This window comes from Lepisma saccharinum, chromosome 12 (genome assembly GCF_977018435.1).
Source record: "Lepisma saccharinum chromosome 12, izLepSacc3.1, whole genome shotgun sequence".
Taxonomy (NCBI): domain Eukaryota; kingdom Metazoa; phylum Arthropoda; class Insecta; order Zygentoma; family Lepismatidae; genus Lepisma; species Lepisma saccharinum.
The window spans coordinates 58,269,406-58,289,737 of record NC_139240.1 but is presented as its reverse complement, the minus strand read 5'-3'; the positions used below and the strand labels follow the sequence as shown (position 1 = coordinate 58,289,737).

The 20,332-nt window shown below is 35.1% G+C and overlaps 1 protein-coding gene across 9 annotated transcripts in view; it reads left to right on the top strand.

Moving 5' to 3' along the window:
- Window positions 1–15,617, top strand: part of LOC145996132 (eukaryotic translation initiation factor 4 gamma 3-like) — a 198,690-nt gene extending 183,073 nt beyond the window's left edge. For 8 of the 9 annotated variants that reach the window (XM_083132444.1, XM_083132437.1, XM_083132439.1 and 5 more), the window contains 8 exons: window positions 1,356–1,528; window positions 2,358–2,437; window positions 3,681–3,805; window positions 7,964–8,059; window positions 9,004–9,123; window positions 10,699–10,777; window positions 11,704–11,853; window positions 14,483–15,617. In XM_083132444.1, the coding sequence (XP_082988570.1) occupies window positions 1,356–1,528; window positions 2,358–2,437; window positions 3,681–3,805; window positions 7,964–8,059; window positions 9,004–9,123; window positions 10,699–10,777; window positions 11,704–11,853; window positions 14,483–14,667 (1,008 nt within the window). In that variant the 3' untranslated portion in view covers window positions 14,668–15,617. The remainder of the gene's footprint in view (window positions 1–1,355; window positions 1,529–2,357; window positions 2,438–3,680; window positions 3,806–7,963; window positions 8,060–9,003; window positions 9,124–10,698; window positions 10,778–11,703; window positions 11,854–14,482) is intronic. The other variant, XM_083132440.1, reaches the window with a different exon arrangement.
- The last annotated feature ends 4,715 nt before the right edge of the window (window positions 15,618–20,332 follow it).

Here is a 20,332-nt window from a genome sequence, read left to right as displayed (position 1 = left end):
AGAAATTCTTAAACCAATCGTACGGACCTGGAGACAAAAATACGGTGCGTTTGCCATGTGTGTTCGGTATTATCAGTTTCAAAAGTTTGCAACGCTGAGGAGAAAATTGTATAACTCCTGTCGCCCATTACACAATTCAGTTTATCTCACTGTTCATTGGGGGAGCCGTCTCGCGTCAACACTTGCACAGACACTTGTTCTCGTTCGCCTGTTCTACAGTTAACTGGTACGGATAATATATATATTAGGGATGGGACAGATTAATCAGTACTCGATCGGTATCTGCCGATATCGGTAAAATTACAGATTATTTTTCCAATCCAATATATATCTATAAATATCTTATAATTTAGTACAAGATTATACCATTTGTTACATACTTTTTAAAAAAGTAAATGTCTAAATATGCAACTTCTCTCGCATTGCAGTCACCTCGAAACACACATGTATTAAGGAGGTCAATGAACCATTCAGGTCTTCAAGGAACATTTGGAATGTTATATCGGATTGGTAGAATATTGGTTATCGGTATCGGAAAATTTTGTATATGTACTTTATCGGTATCGGCCAAAATTTAGTATTGTCGCATCCCTAATATATATTGTCATGGGAAGGTGAACGAACGTCAAAAGCTAAAGCCAAAAACAAAGTTAACTCAAGCACACTGACCCAATCAATTCAGCAACAATAACAAAATTCCTCTGGCTAGACAGAATGCAGCTTGCAACTACGGGGTCACTCGTCCTGATCGAAAGAGGGAAGTAATGGCACGATGACTTGCAAGCTCATCAGAAACATGGCACGTAGTGAATCTGATAAGTACCGGGGATATTTGGAAACATGAGTGTTCAATCGTTATCGTGGTTGTGCGGTCGATGCATGTTACCGTTCAGGTGATGACAGCCTGTGCCTGCTACCCGGGGTAACTGAATTGCTCGTGCCTGGGTCGTCACCAGTGTCAGAGATGGCAGAGGGGTTGCTGCTCGATTAGGTGAGTGTGCTTTGCTCGTCCACCTTCCGTACCTCTTCACAGAGTCAAGGAGGGCCATCCACAACCTGAAAAACCCAGTTGAACATGTTTTATTGCTACATCCCTCGTACCTCATCAAAACCTTGTCACGCATCAATATATATCCATGTGTGTGTCGCTTATTCTGTGTTGAGCATTAAGCTTCCTGTTTGTACATTTAATCTTGAAAATGGCAAAGTAAATGTCTTAGTCCTAGTTACTTTTTTTGTCAGTTTTTATATTCTATATTTCCCTTGGTAGACATGCTGGGATCAGAGGCAAATTTGTTTGTAACCATGCAGAGTTCCATTTTGTTCAGACTGAATTGTTTTCTTTTGTTTTACAGGAAACTACTCTATGTATAACAGAGGAATTTCATCCATCCAATATTAGTCAATTTGTAGGGAAGTGTCTAAATGATGTGTTGGAACGTTCATCGCAGGCACGAAACCACACTGCAAATTTAATATCACATTTAATAAAACAAAATATTTTAACACTTCCTCAATATTTAGAAGGGTGAGTAGATATTTATATAATAATTTCATGACACACACAGAGTAGAATTATGTTCTTGGATTCTATATTTCTAACTTTGAATTTGTCGGACCATACAAAAGTATAATTGAAGTTCCATTGCAGTGCATGTAGGCTAGCCAACCATCCTGGAGTTTTTTTTTAATGTCCTGGAATGATAAGATTTAGTATTATTCTATTTCTTATTATCTATTTTATTTTATTTTGATATGCATTTGCTGAGCGAATAAATTAGTTATTGCAAACCAAACAATTATACTTCACAATAATAATTTTAAGACTTCTGATCAGAACCAATGAGTCCTTCTTTAAGTGGGATTAGGAAGAAATAATTTTTATACATGCTGTTGCGTCAGTCTTGAGACTTCTTTATTTCCCCAACCCAATTTAATGATCACCTATTTATAATTGCTTAAATGAACTAACTTTGCACAACCATTTTTCACAAAAACATTGTCAAATGTTTTATCAACGATTTACAGTGCTATACAAAACATCCATAGAGAAATTATTCTCCTCATATATTGTAATTCTAACAAAATTTTGTATTTGGCAAATCCTTGTAGCCTCCACATCTACAGTGAATCAGATTTTTTCTAACTGCATGAAGGAAAGTAAAATTTCAAAAGTTTACTTCCCAAGAGAGGCTATTGTTTAAAGGCTTGCATGTGTAAAAAGGTCCAATCCTAAAGGTTAAGAAAACTAATTCTTGCATGAAATGAAAGATAACATTTTGTATACCTCAAAAGATATGTGTAGTCTGTGAAACTGTAGGGGTTTCGTTTCTCTGAATTTGTCTCTTCTGTTTCAGGTTGAATGATATTTTAGACGTAGCCGAAGATTTAGCAATTGACATCCCAAAAATTTGGTTATATTTGGCTGAATGTTTAGGTATGATTTTTTTATATGTATATATATACAGTTTAATGGAATCCATTGATTCACCTTTTTTATAATTCTATTTACATTTTTCTGCATTTTATGTTCTTTTAGCTTGGTCCACTGAAAAACTTAAAATCAAGGTTTCACTATATAAGTCTTCAAGATGAATTGTTAGAAATTTTTCTTATCTGTTGAATTGACTTTATTGCTACCTAAGTACAGGTCTTTGCTGGCTTATTACCTAACCTGGGAAAAAAAGTTGAAACTAAAATCATAAAATTGAAGATTAAACAAGATAATACATAGTGATCCATTGAAGTGAAGACCGCCGCATCCGTCTCCACTCGTATTAGTTTGTCGGCATCGTGGAGTGTATTATGAAGCAAGCCCACAACAGTTTCTGTAATTATTTTAAAAAGTGATTTGCCTGGCAGATTTATAAAAGGTGTTGAAACTAGTCACCTTCAATGTGCACACATTTTGATAAATCTATATTAAGACACACACACTAACGTAAGTGGTGAGAGGGAGCTAGAAACTTGGTTTTAGAGGTCCTAAAAGTAGACAGGAGACTGTGAAGTGATAGGGGTCCTTGTTTTGTATTGTGTGGTCTGTTTATTAGTCTGGCAACTGTGAAGTGATAAGTTTTTTATTTATTTTTTATTCAGCAAATGTTTTCTACTGCACAGCATGTATTTATTTGATTCGTATGTGTTAACTCAATTGGCACGTGAAGTTCAAAGGCAATTTGAACAAAGATTCCCAGGTGTAAAAGTTCCATGTCGTAAATAAATCTATCTTTAAACTAGTTACGGAAACTTCGGTGTTTGCTTCAGACAGTCTACAGTTCCGACATACAACCCCGACGCCTCGCTTGCCGATAGCATAAACACTGACATGGCAGTCTACACTTGAATGGATCGCCTGTAGAAACCAAATGAGCAGTAAATTAGAAAATATAAAAGTAATGAAGCTGAATAAAGTGATGTGAAAATTTGTGGTTAATCACGTGTGGATTTATCTTCTGATTGTTGATCATTGACTCATGGAACATGTTGCGAAAATGTTTTGAATTTTTGTTTTCCTGGCTTTCAGGAGAGTGTAGGACAGATACACTGTGGTGAGGTTCTAAGACTTGCAACAACTCTTCTGATTGAGTGGTTTTTGGGTGTTTGTGGATTGTATTTATTGTTACTGTAAATTATAATTGTTTTATTGGAAATCAGTCAATGAATTGTTTGCATTTTTCTAGGTCCCCTGCTTGCTGATGAAACGTTATCATTTACAAGTTTTAAGGATGTTGCTCAACCTTTAAAAGCTAAGTCATTGGCTGGGAAGTTTGTGACTGAAGTTGTTCAAGTACTAATAAAAGATAAGGTGAGTTGCAAGTCGTTGAAATTACCGGTAATTACTTGATATGTTATTGTGAATGCCTTTTGAAGTTTTTGAAATTTCTAGTTACCATTTTTAAAGTACTTGAGATATGCAATCTGAAATTTTTGTACTGGCAAAGTACAGAAGTAAACTTACCAATAACTTGATACTTACTAGAATTTTGTAGGTTTGTCGCGTATTACTCACAAATCCAGAATATAAAAATGGAACGTTAAAAACTGTACTTACGTATGCGAGTGTGTTGTTTCTACTGTAGAACGACGTGCCGTGTGGAGAAAAAATAATTGAAATAGTTTGTCGAACACAAATGTTTTAGCTCCAACTTCTACCCCCCTTTTTTGCATAATTTACGATAACGTCTTTGATACTACTACTAATAATAACAATGATGGTCCCGGTGGGTTCAAATCCTGGTTGAGCATGTATGTTTGTGACTGTCCATTCATCATATCACTCATCCCCATCTTCGCAAATTAGCCAAAAGTAGCACAATTATGATTATTATTATTACGTTTATCCTGGCAGTTTCTCCCCACCCGCTCAGACAAAAATTTGTGGTTGCGCCTCTGATTGTAAATAGAAACTCAGCACCATAAATTAAATATTTTAATGATATTACGTATATAAAGTGAGAATCATAGAACTTCAGACCTTCTGTAAACAAAAGCACGTGTACCCTAACAGTGTTGCAAACTTATGGAAAAAAAAATAATCCACATAGCTTACAAGGTGTAAAAACATTCCATTTGTCAACAGATGCGGAATAAGCAGTGTATCACTGATGACCTGTTGAAAGTTATTGAATGTATGTGAAAAAAAAAAGTTAAAAATGTACATCTTGCCTGGTGGCTGACTTTCAGACTCATCACCGAAGTTCCGGCTCGGGTGTTATTTATGAGCGTCCCTTCATCAATTTCATCTGACGATCACTCATTCTTATCGTCGGGATTAGCCAAAAGTGGAAGAAAAACAACGCTAAATTAAAAAAATCAAATACAAAATTTACATCTTATCCCCCACGAGTAAGACGGTTCCGTACCAAAGGATTAATTTTCTCTCATATTTTACTAAAAAAAACCTTGCTAGAAGAATGTGACACATTGAGATAAATTACGTTTTGAAACCGGGGTCTCTTCATTAAATTTATCATGTTTGAAAGTGTTATGATTTATTATTATAGATAATGAAAGTAAGCTAATACATATGATTTGATTGATTTGCTTTATTTTACTTCCCCTCTTGTGCCACTTATGGCTAATTTGCGATGGGGATGAATGATGATGATATGATGACATCGATAAATGGACATTCACAAATATCCATGCCCAGGCCACGATTCGAACCCGGGGCCCCTGGCGTCGTAGCGCGATGTGCTAACCACTCCGTCACGGGGGCGGCTAACTAATTTGGAATTCAAATATCACCTATCCCTCATCGTCTCGTAACTAATGACAAATGTGCGTGTCGATCTACACCTCAATGTCACACATTCCAGTATCTTCCAGAGTGTACTTCAACATCTCTAAAGTTACTTCATCCAAAAACACACTCGTATGTCCTTTCATCCCGTTCAAAAATGCTGGATTATGCAGCAAAGACACCAAGGGAAACTAAAACGGCAACTTAGAGAAGCATAAAAGTAGGGAAAGAAGACTGTAGAAGACATAAATATTTTGAGGCAGTCACATTTTATTGTACGCTACATATAAAATAAAATGCATATTTGGGGGTGAATTTTTAAATATTGTCACATTTTTCTTCTCTCTTGTTGAGAGGTGTTCATTTTAAATCAACCTCCCTCACCCTACGGCCTGCCCTCCTTCACCCGCTAAAGTATTCCCGAGTGTGAGGATGTCACCATGCGGATGGTAAACACCTCTGGATTATAGATCGACTCCTGTGTCCCACCCCCTCCCCCATCCCCGGAGGATCGTCACTGACAATGTGAAATCACACTATCATATGCCGACATTCAACATACCACTTCCGTTTCTGTACTTGACTTAGTGAGAAGTATTGAGGTTGGCAACAGCCTAATAACGGATTTCTTCCGCATCATGTAGTCCGTTCTATGAAGGTAAGCTAATGGAAGAAGAATGTGTAAATTACATTGCATTATACATTTTAAAATATATTTTCATTAAAGGTTTCTGTATATAATAATAATACATGGTTATTGTATAAATTACAATCGATCACGTGAACAGTAAGAAAATAGCGCCAGTTTCGAACATGGCGACTTCCATGCGCGCAGGAAGGTCTCACGTGTTTTCAGAGTAGTCTTTCGGAAATACAGCCGTTTGAAAAGTGGCAAGAAGCAGGTTGTTCTTAACGTTTATGTGACGTTGTGTCGGTGCTATCCTGAGCAAGCAGTGAAGTTGGTGTCCAAGTGTAATTGTGTGTCTGCGTCTTTGTGTTTTCGGTGTGGTGAAAGAAAGGAAACCGACCGGTCAAGTTGTGATTCCCGCGGAAAAAAACACGTTGTTGCTCGTATAAACAAGTACACCGATTTTGAAAAGCGCAATACAACGCGAGGTGCTTTCGTATTCTTTCAATCAAAGAGCCGCCCTGTCCACTGTGGGGAAGATGTTGATAGTGATGATTGATGACGATCTCCCCAATTTTAGCAGTCGACGTTAAATCGCCTCTTGTGCCACGTTGAGTTCCTTTTTGGGAAGCAAATTTGACAGACCGTACTGTGACGGGATGATGTCTAGCGCCGAAAATGCCTCAAGTTAAAAAAGGAACTGCTGAATCAAGGTAAGAAAATACATTACTTGCATGAGACGTGCCTAAATAATGTGCTTATTATCGCCTTCTTGTGCAAGAGGAGAAACCGAGAGAAAGATAAACAATCTCTTTTTATTCCCCGGCTTATCTTTGTTTAGCTTCTGCTAAAACTGGCGGTATATTTGTTGCACAAAGGAGAAAACAATACTCTACATGTCAACAATGTTGGGCAATAATTTGGTGGAAGAGGAAGCAATAAAACCAAAAGGCTTGAATTTACTGAAACGAATCTCTCTCTCTTGTATGTATAACTTTGGCGCTGTCATACTGAGAGAGGAGGGGGGAAGGGGGATCTGTTAACCCAGTGTCAGATAAATGGGACTTTTGGCGTAGAAAAATATGTTCATTCTTGAACAAGAACACGTATTTAATCACTTCTAGAAAATTTATTATACTTCAATGTGTAGATTATCAGTTAAAATAAGAATAAGTTTTTCCATGTTACGTAAAATTAAAGGTTGCGAGTGAGCAGCATATGATGGCCGCGTCATTCACGAACAGCTGGCGCGGAGTGATACGTTACTCGAAGTGAGACGGTTGTTTACAGAAGGTCGGAAGGTTCGTGACTCTTACTTTAGTTTAATTGAATTATAATTTTCGGATGTTGAGAGGTGGTAATATGTAAGGTTGAAATAGAGAATACATCTGCTTGAATTTTTGGAAAGTTTGCCTTGAAAACCGGGAATTATACTTGAATTTTATCATGGTCCTAGAGTAGCCTCCCTGCAATAGCAAAAATCATGATAAACATATCTGGAAAAATTCGTTTTTGGACTGGAAATGTTGGAATTTCGTAATCAAAAAATCGTAGCAACCCTGTTATTCATAGCTCCCTGATTTTTCCATGATGGTGATTGACCACAGGCTGAAATCTTAGGAGAAAAATTGTTACACAACCCCCAGGAGACTCCTCCTACCTGTGCACTTCCCGTAGTTTGAGATCAAAGCAGGATGCCTTAGACCGCATATAATTCATGTCATCGTGTTGTAAATTTGAAATTAATTTTCAGAGGCAAAATCCATTGTAGTCCCATGATTCTATGCATTAAGAATATTAATTTTTTGTGTGTTTTTCAAAGAACATTTGCATTTATCTGGGATCAGTATAATAATGGTTGTAAGTATTAGAAAATTTGTAACAGCAGTTTATCAGTATTTGCCAAAAAAAAATATCCATGTCTACTGCATTTGGTCAGTTCATGTCCTTCCTACCTCTGCAGGAATTTTTCTTCATCCTATTTATAAAAGTAAAGAGTTGCTGCCCAAATCTGGTTTCATAACAAAATTGTGCTGGTAATTTCTGTTAATTGGGAGCACTGCAATGAAGATCAATCTGTATTTTCTTTCTAGGGTCCTGCATGGGTTAAGGAAAAATGGAATAATGCAGAACTTCAATGGACGGATTTCCTTCCAGCTGATCAAGTAGATGCCTTTTTAAAGGATCATGTAAGTTTGAACACTAATTTTCATGGTCCCAATAGTGCAAAATGCTTGAAAATTTTCCCAGATTTTACATTTTCCTACATTTTAAGTTATTTCAGCTTAGTCCCCTGAAAAACGTAAAATCGAAGTTCCAATTTATATGTAAAGTGGAAATTAGATATACTTTGCTAAAGCAGAAAATGGGCCTGTGCAGTTTTCATAAAGTCTTTATTGGACTTGAGTTGCGAAGTAATGACAAAGTCCCTGGTGTCAAATTGGTATCTTTTGAGAGGACCCTTCATTTCAGTGGGTGCCAGGTCGGGGAAATATGGAGGGTGGGGCATGATCTGGAATCCCAGTTGAAGTGCTTTTGAAATTGATACACTGGCAGAATGGGTTGGTGCATTATCTGCCAACAGCAGCCCAGAATTTGTGAACATTCCTCAGTGTTTCACCTTTTCCTCATGTAACTTAGAGAGATCACAGTGATTTTCACTAGTGATTGACTGTTGGAGAAAACTAGAGAGCATCACCTTAACAGTTCATTTTATATGTGTTGCATTTTTAGGGGGCGGTGAGGAGTAAACAGTGTTGAATAAATATCATTCATTTGAATAGCATGTACTTTATAAATCTGAACATTCATTAACACATTTGCAAGTGGCCTAAAAATTGTTGAAGTACCTGTATGTAACAATATACATATAATTTCACTTCCATGAGGACAAGTTGCAATTTAAACAGTATTACAGTATTTATATTTTCAGTTTCTTTCATTCAATTATTTTTGTTCATACTTTGTAATGAATGTAGTATAGTGGAACTCCAATTTTATGTTCTAATTGAAGTAAAATCATTGTGAAGGCTTTTGAGAGAAAACAATGTTCTTATAGCTAAAAGGATACTAATTTCTTCGTAAAGTGATTTGTGCAGTACATTGAAGATATTATTAATTTTGTTTGTTTCAGAAATTTGAATTTACTTCAAGTAATGGATCAAATCTTACCCTGGAACAAGTTAGGAAGAAACTTGAAGAGTTCCTGCGAACACGTGACAGACCGAGAGATGAGATACATGATTGGATAAGTGTAAGTATACATTGCCATTTCAACTTTTTTGCCAAGAAATCTGTATTTGCACTCATTCCCAGTATTTTTTTTTTGTCTGGTGCGTAGAAAGGTTGTGTTGTTTCTCCTGAGAGATCTTATCTTACCAGTTAATCTTGTAACAGGCTCCAGTAGACCCTTATAAAATCCAACATTCATTCTGCCCGATTATCTCCAGACTTTTGCTGGCATCAGTGTGACTGGTGTCAAGATTCTTCAAGTTTCTCTTCCAATAAGCAACAGATTGTTTTCCTTTCCATAGGTCTCAGTGCAAACTGGTTTCTCATGAACTATAATTGTAAGAATTTCCTGGAAGAGGAACGACTGTGCACAATTGAAAGAAAGTAACATTATTTTAAATCCTTTTTTGTGAAAAAGTTTTCATGTTCTATTTTCCTTCTCACAACATGCATCCTGTGCGTAACAGGTTGTATAACTACCAGGAGAAATGGTCTCCTAGGAATGTTTGTGTCAGTTTGAGCTCCGTTTAAGCTGAAAATTGGTGTAAATTCCAAATAAATCCCTTCGAAATAACAACCCTTTTCCTGGGAACTGCGAAAGATCGTTGTATCGAGAGTTGACTGTATTAAAGTACCTGTTATTTACTCGCAAAGTAGTTTTTCATACAGTATTGGTGCAATCTTATTTTGAATAATTTCCAGGATATTTAGATCCTGCAAAGGTTTCGTGCTCCTTTTTGCAGTGCCCTGTGAAAAACCAAATTGCTGGGAAAGCATCGGCTGGTATTGGTAAAAGAAATCCTATCTCGCTTTACCTCATTTAGGATTGTATCTAATGATATTTTGTTGGCGGTTACGTGAAGATAGGTAATTTACTCGGATAAGCTTACTTTTCATATTTTGCCACCAATGTGGTGGTTTTGTCAGGCATGTACTGTTGTGCTGCTGGCAACGTAGTACTACTTCCGCTTGTGCTCGTGGCGGCTCTAGTTGACGTGGTCCTTTATGGTTTTCAAACATATCTTGTATGTAAATTGTATCAGCCTTCGTGGCACCTGTCAGAAGCCAGAAATAATAAATAGTCTGTTCAAATCATGGTTAAAGTATAGATATATCATTGTGATCATCCCATTATCCATTTCATTGTGATAACTGAAGTGTTACAAAAGCAACACAAAATAACAGAAATTGAGAGAATATGAATAGATTCTTGGTTTCTGCGGCTGTGGTAATACTATAAAGTTTTTTTTTTTTTTTTTTTTTGCCATTGAGGGGACTGCATGTGATAAACATTTATTTCTCTCATATTTGTTCATATTACAGCGTAGCTGTGAACAATGAACACAGTTCACTGCATATTTTGATGAGGAAGAAATAGTATTCTGTGCAGCACGAAAACAGTTTTAAGAAATGTACAATGTGAAGTAAAAGTTTTAATAATTTGGTAGGTGTTTGCAGCAAATTGTAACTCATTTTTCATGTATTGAATTTGCTTTTCTTTAAATAAGAACTAGGTCCACTAAGAGTTCAATTAACATGATTTATTTACTATGTCAGCTTGCAAAGGATTAACATGCAAATGCCTTTTTTTTTTCAGGCCAATGTAGGAAAGCGCACTAAGGAACCTCAATTCATACGTGCCTTGATGACTGCAGTCTGTGAAAGTGCAATTTATAGTGAGTAATCATGATTGATAACGCACCGTAGTATAAATTATAGAAATGTATTAGGTAAGGAGGGAGGTTGGTGATTTAGTAGTGCTTTGGCAGTATGGTAGATTGAAGATGAACATGGTTATTTACCAGGCTTAAAATATATTTTTGAGAGTTCATTGTGGGACATCTCGTGCACAAGAATCGAACGTATGTTGTGATATACAGGGTGTTCATATTGTTTTCTACAATGTTAGAAATATGGACTTGAAACTACTACAGGATGAAAAAGTAGTTTTTCTTTTTTGTTCAGGGTCTTATGCACCATGGGTGATATTTCACACACCAATGTAATCCATCTCCTGTTGTATCCAAACCAACATGAAAATGTTGGTGTCCACTGTTTTGGTGATACTCCTGTTAAGTTTAATTTTCTTTCAATACATATATAGATGGGAGCTGCAGCGGTTCAATTGGTAGGGCATGACTGTCGCACAGGAAACATGGGTTTGAAGGCTATGCGATCTCTGGTGGGAATAAATGAATGGAGCATGGTGCTGATATCACAACCTCCACAATGCCTAGCACAGAATTTTTTTTATTTTTTTTTACAGTGGATTTTCATATTTTTCAGAAGGTTGGTGCTTTTATAAAGGGAGGGAACTTCAAATTATAGGAAATGTAAAATTTGGTAAATAATCCTAAAGTTGTATTGGAACTTTAGTAGCTTTAGGCATTATTCAGGAGAATAGGTTCTCTTGTATTTGCAGTCTAAAACGTGTGAAACCTCTTGTGAGAAGAATGTATGAAAAAATCTGTGTAGTGACCACAATTCAATACTAGTAATTTTTAGAATTAAATTTTTATACTATTCACTCCCTTACGATTATACGTTTTGTTGTATGTTTTGAATTTGTTTTTAAAAAGTTATATTTTCCCTCTGTTACCAGTAGGGGATGGTTCATCGTTGAAGTTGAACGTAGAAGCTTTAACTCGGGATGCAGTTTTTCTCCAGAAATATTTTGACAACATTGAAGATTTTGAAATGCAAGGCCTTTATGCTGTTCAGGCACTTGTAAATAGGCTAGAACATCCACAGGGTAAGTTTTATCACTATTACAATGAGAATGTTGAATGTTATATACCGTGAAACCTCGGTTTTATTTTTTTCGAGGTACTAAACTGAAAAAACTACGGGAAAATGTAAAATTTTGCTATGTAACTTTCCAGTCTGTTGCTAGAGTGCTAGAAATTATTTCAAATCCTGAATTAACTACATTAGTAGGGCATGGTATGTTCGGTGTTTCATAATTTCAAGTTTTTTTTTTTTTTAATTAATCAGAAAAACGTTGCATTTAAATACTTCAAAATACGTTCCACAAAAATGGGATAGCTCTCCTTTCCTACAGAATGTTCTTAATTTGTATATCCCTGTATTGAAATGAGGCATTGAATAGCTTCACATATTGACTTTCAAACATTACCAGGAATTAAATTCCATCTTGATTATTTGTTGATACTGTTCACGTGAAAACCAGACACAGATGATGTAAACGTTTCATATCCAGAATGTTACATGATGGTTCATTATAGCTCAACAGGGCTGATGTGCCTGGTATACTTTCTCTCGGTGAACGCTAAGTTCGAACACTTTAAATTTTAGCAGGTCTATTGTCTATTGAAGAATAGCGTCTGTACATTGTAGGGTGGCAACTCTCAGGGAATTATGCATGCTCCGTAGACTTTAAAAATTGCAACTTTTATTAATCCAAATCCCACTGAATTTATACATATCTATAAATGTTCTAAGGCAAGTTTATCACAGTTTAGCTTTTATTTTTAACTGGGAAGGTAAAGAAAGCTGCATGGAAAATAAAACAATTCTCTCAATCTGTAGATTTTGCAGAACAATCTGTCTGACAGACTGAGGATTATTGCAAAGTAAGAGGTCTTGAAGTTGATTATGTAAATTATAGTTTGAATTAACAATTCTTCGTAGATTAATATATCCAGTAACATTTGTGATTTGTGTTTGTAGATGTATTTCGAGTTTTGAATATGTGAAATAGCAAATTTAAACTCCACAAGTAATATTAAATATTTTAAATATACATACCATTTAATTGAATTGAATTAGAATTTTGAGATACATTGGAATCAGTCTGATCCTTTATATTGTTAACATATTTGTGTGTGTGTGTGGATGGTGAGAGGTGGTAATACGTAAGGTTGAAATAGAGAAAAAACATCCTTGAATTTTATCATAGCCTTACAGTAGCCATCCTGCATAGGCCTGACTGCGAATAATGAGAGACTGATAATAAGCAAGAGCCAAAATATATCCAACAGGATCCGTTTTTATAGAGTAAAAATTTACTGTACAGACATTTTTGTTGTGTGTTATAACCTGTCACATTATAGAAACATTTCAATCTTGAGAAAATGAATTGGTATGTAGTAAGAGTTTCTTGTAAGAAATTTGTTAAAAACTTTGTGATGCAAATACATTTTCCTTATCTGTACATGCACACCGGTTACAGATATCATACCTATGTAAAAAAGAGACAAAGTTTCCATGAAAAATCCTCTGTGCTTCATTCACATCTTTGATTTATGTATGTAATCAGGTAACCAGTGGGCTTTTCTTTAGAAAAAAATTGCTTTTCAAACCATTCTAAAAGTCATTTTGCAATTGAATGTAGGCAAAGAATGTAAAAATGGTAAATTGTTGGTGATACTCGTACTTTAATTATATGTATACTAATTTTGCTGACAATTTGAAATAGTATTTCCTGCCTCTGTGCCCAAACACCTTGAGCAGTTGACCCACAGTGTTGCCATTTCAAATTTTGAGTCCTGAGTTGTGAGTGTCCCTTAATCGGTGACATCCAGTTATCATTATCCATAAGTGGCAAAAAAGCAACATAGTACTTTAGATTGAAGCAACACAGCATGGTTTGCTTGTAAGCATATTTTTGCACAGGAAAGTTAAGCACATTGAAAGTGGATGGATTCATTAGATCCCAGAAGTATCCATGACTACATGAATTTAGGACATCCTACATTTAGAGGATATGAATATTTCATTCAGTTGGACAATAAATCTTTACCATTTTACAAGTGACCCAAAAATTGAGCCAATTTTATACACGGAGAGAGAGGGAGGGAGGGAGGGAGAGAGAGAGAGAAAATCAGAGCATCTTGTTGGAAAAAAGGATGAGAATAGCCAAAATTGAAATACAAGTTTCAGTAGATCTGCTGTAGCACGTGGCAAATCAAGACCTGGTAAAATTTTTGGATGCTTAAAAATTATAACAATTAAAAGTTCAAAATATTGATTGTTGTTGTGTAAATATGCACTCCATTACATGCATTAGCAATATTAGAGATTACATAAAAATATTAAAATACTTGGTATGTAAACAAGAAATAATGTTTTTCTCCAAATGAATTAAAATTTAAAATTTTGCATAATTTCCAGAATAATTACACCCGTGAAAATGTTATGCAGAATTTTGTGGACTCTGTGAAAGATGAAAGTGTCTGAAAAGTATCAACAGGTATCGGAAAATACTTTCCTATACCGATACCACTGGGTATTTCTCAGTAAGGTTCCAAATTTTCTAGGAATTTATTTATTTTTATTTTTTTCCCCCTACACGTAAAATCTTGTACAGAGGAGTCAGTCATACGGACACATCAATGCAATTTTTTTCTTTCTGTTTGCAGGCGTTGTTGGACAAATATTTACCGTGCTGTACGAGGAGGACATCATCGCCACCGAGACGTTTATTGAATGGGAGAAGAGTACGAATCCCCAAGAGCAAGAAGGCAAAGGTGTCGTGTTGAAGTCTCTAACTCAATTCTTCACAATGCTCCAAGAAGCAGACAACTCTTCAAATGATGAATCCTGAGGGGTGCTGAGACTCGGGGAAATACTGGTGACAAGGGGGTGTGTGGGACCTGCAGGACCCAGGAAGCAATGTGGGGATGCGAAGGCTTAGTGAACCTAATATGAACTACTGTATTATATATTATACATAGTGTTGTTATATGCTGTGCTACAACAGCGAGAAATTATTCACCAGTGAGGAGAGTTTATATTACTGTGTTCCCATTAGGATGCCAAGGACAGACAAGTGATATAAAAAAGGCATCCTGTTATTAAGTCTAGTGTTATAAAATTTGCCAGTTCTTGGTAATCAGTTCTTTTTATTTGAGAAGAATACAGGCTCAACTTCTGATATGCTCTATTTTTTCTTTCTTAATGCTGACAACGTTGATTCCTTGTCAGAATTTGAGCTTGTAATCATGCGTATGCTTGTGGGGGACATATCTTCACCAAAACTGTTAACGATGTCCTCTTGCACAAGTCGAAGCATGCCTTCTGCCACCTAGTCATATTATTGCTTGAACTGAGGAGCGACAAAATATATGTGCTTTGCATCTTTGTAAATGCTGAGGTGGCAAAGAATGTTTGGCTGACCGGTTCTCTCGCAAGAAAGAATTGTGTACTATAAGATTTTTTTTTTCTGGGAGGGGAATGTGTTATTTATGAGAAGTGGAAGAAATTCGATTATATAAATCATATCCATAAATAAAGTGACTCACATAAGACTGTTGTACTTCTGTGGTGGTCATTTGAGAATTCCTTGTTGCATGAACTTGTTGCCACGGCATGTACTTTGATATTTTTTGTCAAAATTTGAGGAATTTTTTTGCAGGCATAATTTGTTGAGTGATTCAGATACATTGTTGCTGACGTAATATATTTTTCATTTTTTTTTTTTCCTATGGGAAATTGGCTTACGAATTTTGATGTAATTCACGTTAAAAATTTTGATTATATTTTCTTGGCAGAGTTTGTATATTTCTATTTTTTTTCTCTCCAAGCAGTGCAAATATGACCAGCAGTGTAGTAATTTCCTATTTAAATTTGAGTAATTTGTCACTTAAATGAGAACTTTCTGACTTGTTTTAATGAGCAAGAAAACTGCATACTTGGTTTAAATATTATTTCACTTAAAGAGCTGAGAGAGTGAATTTACTATATGATTGTTATATTTATAACAGTCTACATAATTTCTCAGTGTTTTAAAATGAGCATAGATAATATATACAGGTTTGATAGCATTATTTTGTGACTAGGAGCATGATCGATGTCATTGCTGAAAATCAAAATGAGGAGAGGGACATGGGTCTGCCCTGGACATCAATGACAAATATAAGATTCTCATTAGAGACAAATGAAGTGTGCTACATTTATTACACGGTCTTTCGCAAATAAATGCTTACTAGTGTTTAAATATGAGGTGACAGGGTTATGAAACTAAGCTATATAATACAAAGCAAACTGCAAGAAATAAGCAATCTTATTTATTTGAATGTAGTAAGAGAATTGCAAAATACAAGAAATCATAGGATATGGATATATTTAAAAAATGGACAATATTTTTATTAACAAATAGCACATTCGCTTCATCTGACCATGGTTACGTTAAATGATGTGCTTGGATTTTTTTTTTTAAAGTTTGATAGTAGAGTGCTGCTACCACTTTCACTCGATCCTATTAGACTAGGGATGGGACGATATGAAATTTTGGCCGATACCGATATTCTACCGATCCGATATAAAATTAGAAATGGTCCTTGAAGAGCCTGGAATGTTCATTGCCCTCCTTAATAAATGTGCTTTTCAAGGCACTTCAGTACAAAAGAAATTGCATATTTAGACATTTACTTTTTTAGAAAGTAGGGCATGGCGATTATTAGGGGCATGCATATTTCGTTTTTGATGAACGAAATAATGCGAAATGAACTGCAAAAAGCGAAATTAACTCTTAAACACGAAATTCAGGGTTTATTCACCGATGCGACACCTTCCGAGGTCTGAATTATCCTGAGAGTTATGCAATTCCCGGAAAATTGATTAATTCTGCTGTTAATATTGGAGAAGCAAAAATGGACTCTTTTACACAGAAATAAACTTAATACTCTGATAACTACATAAATGTGCTATTAGAAGTGAAATGTTAATTCTGTGGAATAAGTGTAGTTTTTAAATCAAATTTAGGATTATTTTCACAATTTTAAAACCAATATGTCTTTTTTTATACCACTTTTCATCCATTTTTTCACCGCTATAACACCGATATTTTATTTACCGCTTTTGAACCTGAAATTGACCCAGTTTTTGTACCGAAATTTTGCCTTTTTATTTACCAAAAATATGTGCCTCTAGCGATTATCCATAAAAATTACAACAAAATGGCAGAATTTTGCACTAAATTATCAGATATTTATCAATATATCGGATCAGTAATTTTACCGATACACCTATATTGGCCAATACAGATTAATCGGTACCATCCCTAAGTTAGAACATATGGATTTGAGTATCATTTCAATGTGACAATAGAAATATATGTAAAAGTCTACACTGGTAGTTTCAGCCCACAATCATCTATTCATTTTCATATCACTGTATGAGTAAGATAGACTAAACTAAATTTTAACATTGAGATCTTTAACTTCACGATCCATATTTGAAAGCCCACTACCACAGGCAAATTATGGTTACACACAAACTACTGGGCTTTGAGCATATACCAATAGTTTTGCCTGGCAAAGATGTCAATTCTGTACACTATCTAGCATCATCCATGCAAACTATTAAATGCTAGAGCAAAAAGCCCTTGCTGCAGCGCACTATTGGATAGCCATGCATGAGAATTTTCTATTCTTGAGTGTAGTGACTGAAAGGAAGGATATTCATAACAGTAATTCCCATTGTTGGTCTGCAAAGTGTAGCAGATACTTCAAGCCATGTACCACTAGCTGCAAATTTTACGGAAAACTTGGATGGCATTCAGAACAGAACACACAGTCAAAACAAATCATTTTCAAGTGTGTTTGTGAGCAAGTGATCAGTGCCGTCGAACATCCCTTTACTATGTACAGTGAACTAACTAACTAAACTAACTCTCTAGCCTTCTTAAACCCGAAGGTTCATGGCTGCAACAACACAGGCCTTCCATCTGTTCCTATCTTGAGCAAGTTCTATATACTCTTTTCCATCCCTACCGATTTCCTTTAGGTCCATCTCAACGTTGTCCCTCCATCTTCGTCTTGGCCTTCCTACAGGTCTCTTACCATCTGATTTCCCAACAAGAATCCTGTAAACTCCTCTTTCCTCTCCCATTCGTGCCACATGTCCTGCCCACCTAAGTCTTCTTGATTTAATTATTCTAATAATATCTGGACATGAGTACAAATTATGTAGTTCTAAATTATGTAACCTTCTCCACTCACCTGTCTCCTCATCCCTTTTAGGTCCAAAGATTTTCCTAAGGATCCTATTTTCAAATACTCTCAATTTATGTTCCTCTTCCAATGTAAGGGACTAAGTTTCCACCCATATAATACTACAGGCAAAATTACTGTTTTGTATATTTTAACTTTTAGTTTCTTAGATATTAAACGAGAAGACAAAAGTTTATGAAGAGAGAAGTAACATGCATTTCCTGAATTAAGCCTACTTTTTATTTCCTCTTTAATATAATTTTCATTTGTTAATATTACTCCTAAGTATTTGAATTTGGAAACTGGTTCAAACGAGTTGTTTTCATTAATTAGATTTTGATTATTACCTAACACTTGGTTTCGGCCTGTAAGCATATATTTAGTTTTCTCTTTGTTAACTTCCAAACCTATCTCTTTAGCAGTTTTGAAAAATATTTTAGCATTATTCTTAATTGTATTCACATCATCCCCCAGTAAGTCTACATCATCTGCATATGCTAACAACTGAGTCACACCATTTAATTTTAATCCTTCTTTAGTTTCTTTTACCTTCCTTACAGCATATTCTAAGGCAAAATTAAAGAGCAATGGAGATAATGCATCTCCTTGTTTTAACCCATCATGAATTGTAAATTTGTCAGACATATTATTACCCACACGAATTTTACTTTCTGTTTCACTGGTGCATATTTTTATCATACTAACAAGCTTCTTAGGTATTCCAAACTCTACTAATATATTATATAATTTATCTCTTTTGACCGAATCATATGCTTTTTTGAAATCAATGAATAGCTGATGGACATTTTGATTATATTCCCACTTTTTTTCAAGTGTGTCTGATGTGAAAAATTTGATCTGTAGTTGATCTGTTACGTTTAAATCCACATTGATAATCACCTATAATTTCATTAGCATATGGGGTTAGTCTTGTTAAAATAATGTTAGACAATATTTTGTATGTTGTTGAGAGTAGAGAAATTTTACGGAAAACTTGGATGGCATTCAGAACAGAACACACAGTCAAAACAAATCATTTTCAAGTGTGTTTGTGAGCAAGTGATCAGTGCCGTCGAACATCCCTTTACTATGTAGTAAATTAGTAGTTCATTTTATCACCTTTTTTAAACACAGGAACAATTATGGATTCTTTCCACTGTTGAGGGATTTCTTCTTTATTCCATATTAAACAAATTAATTTATGAATTTGACATATTAATGAATTTCCACCATATTTAATTAACTCAGCTGGTATTAAATCAATGCCAGGTGCTTTGTTATTCTTTAGCCTTTTAATAGCATCTTTAACTTCCATCAAGTTAGGTTCTGGAACTAAAGGTTCTGCTGTGTGCACTTCATTTACTTCTGATTTATCTCCTATATGGACATTTAAAAGGTCATTAAAGTAGTTCTTCCATCTATTTAGAATATCGCATGGGTCAGCTAGAAAATCACCGTCTTTATCTTTTATCAAGTTTACTTTAGGTTGCCACCCCTTTCTAAATTCATTTACACCTTTATATAAATCTCTGATATTTTTATTTTTGCTGTTTGCTTCAATTTCGTCAATTTTGCTTTTCAAGTAATCTCTTTTTTTAACTTCTAAACGTGTGGTTAACTTCTCGCTTTATTCTATTATAATTGCTTAGATTTGTATCATCAGAGTTATTTAACCATCTAAGTCTAGCCTGATTTCTTATTTCTATTAGATTATGACATTCATTATCAAACCACGGCTTACTTCTTCTTGGTTTATGGTATCCTATACTTTCTTTAGCTGCTGATTCTATTGCATTACGTATGTGCTCCCAATTCTTATTTACGTCTGTTTCATTTATATTTTCATCATCATTTAAATCCTGCAAAACATCAAATCTATTTGACAGTTTAATTTCGTAATCTTTCTTAATTCTTTCATCAACAAACTTTCCTGTATCAAATTTTATAACTTTTAGATTTTGTTGCTTATGATTTATCACTGAGAGTCTTTCTCTTAATTTAGCAATTACTAAATAATGGTCACTGGCACAGTCAGCACCTCTATGTGTACGAACGTCAATTATACTAGTATGCCTTCTCTTATCAATGAGAATATGATCTATCTGATTGAGTTTTACCATCTGGAGAAGACCAGGTATATTTATGGATATCTTTATGTTTAAAAGTGGTACTTTTCACAATTAAATTCTTTGAGGTTGCAAAAGTAATCAATCTTATACCATTATCATTACTTAATTCATGAAGACTTTCTTTACCAATCGTGGGTTTAAATGTCTC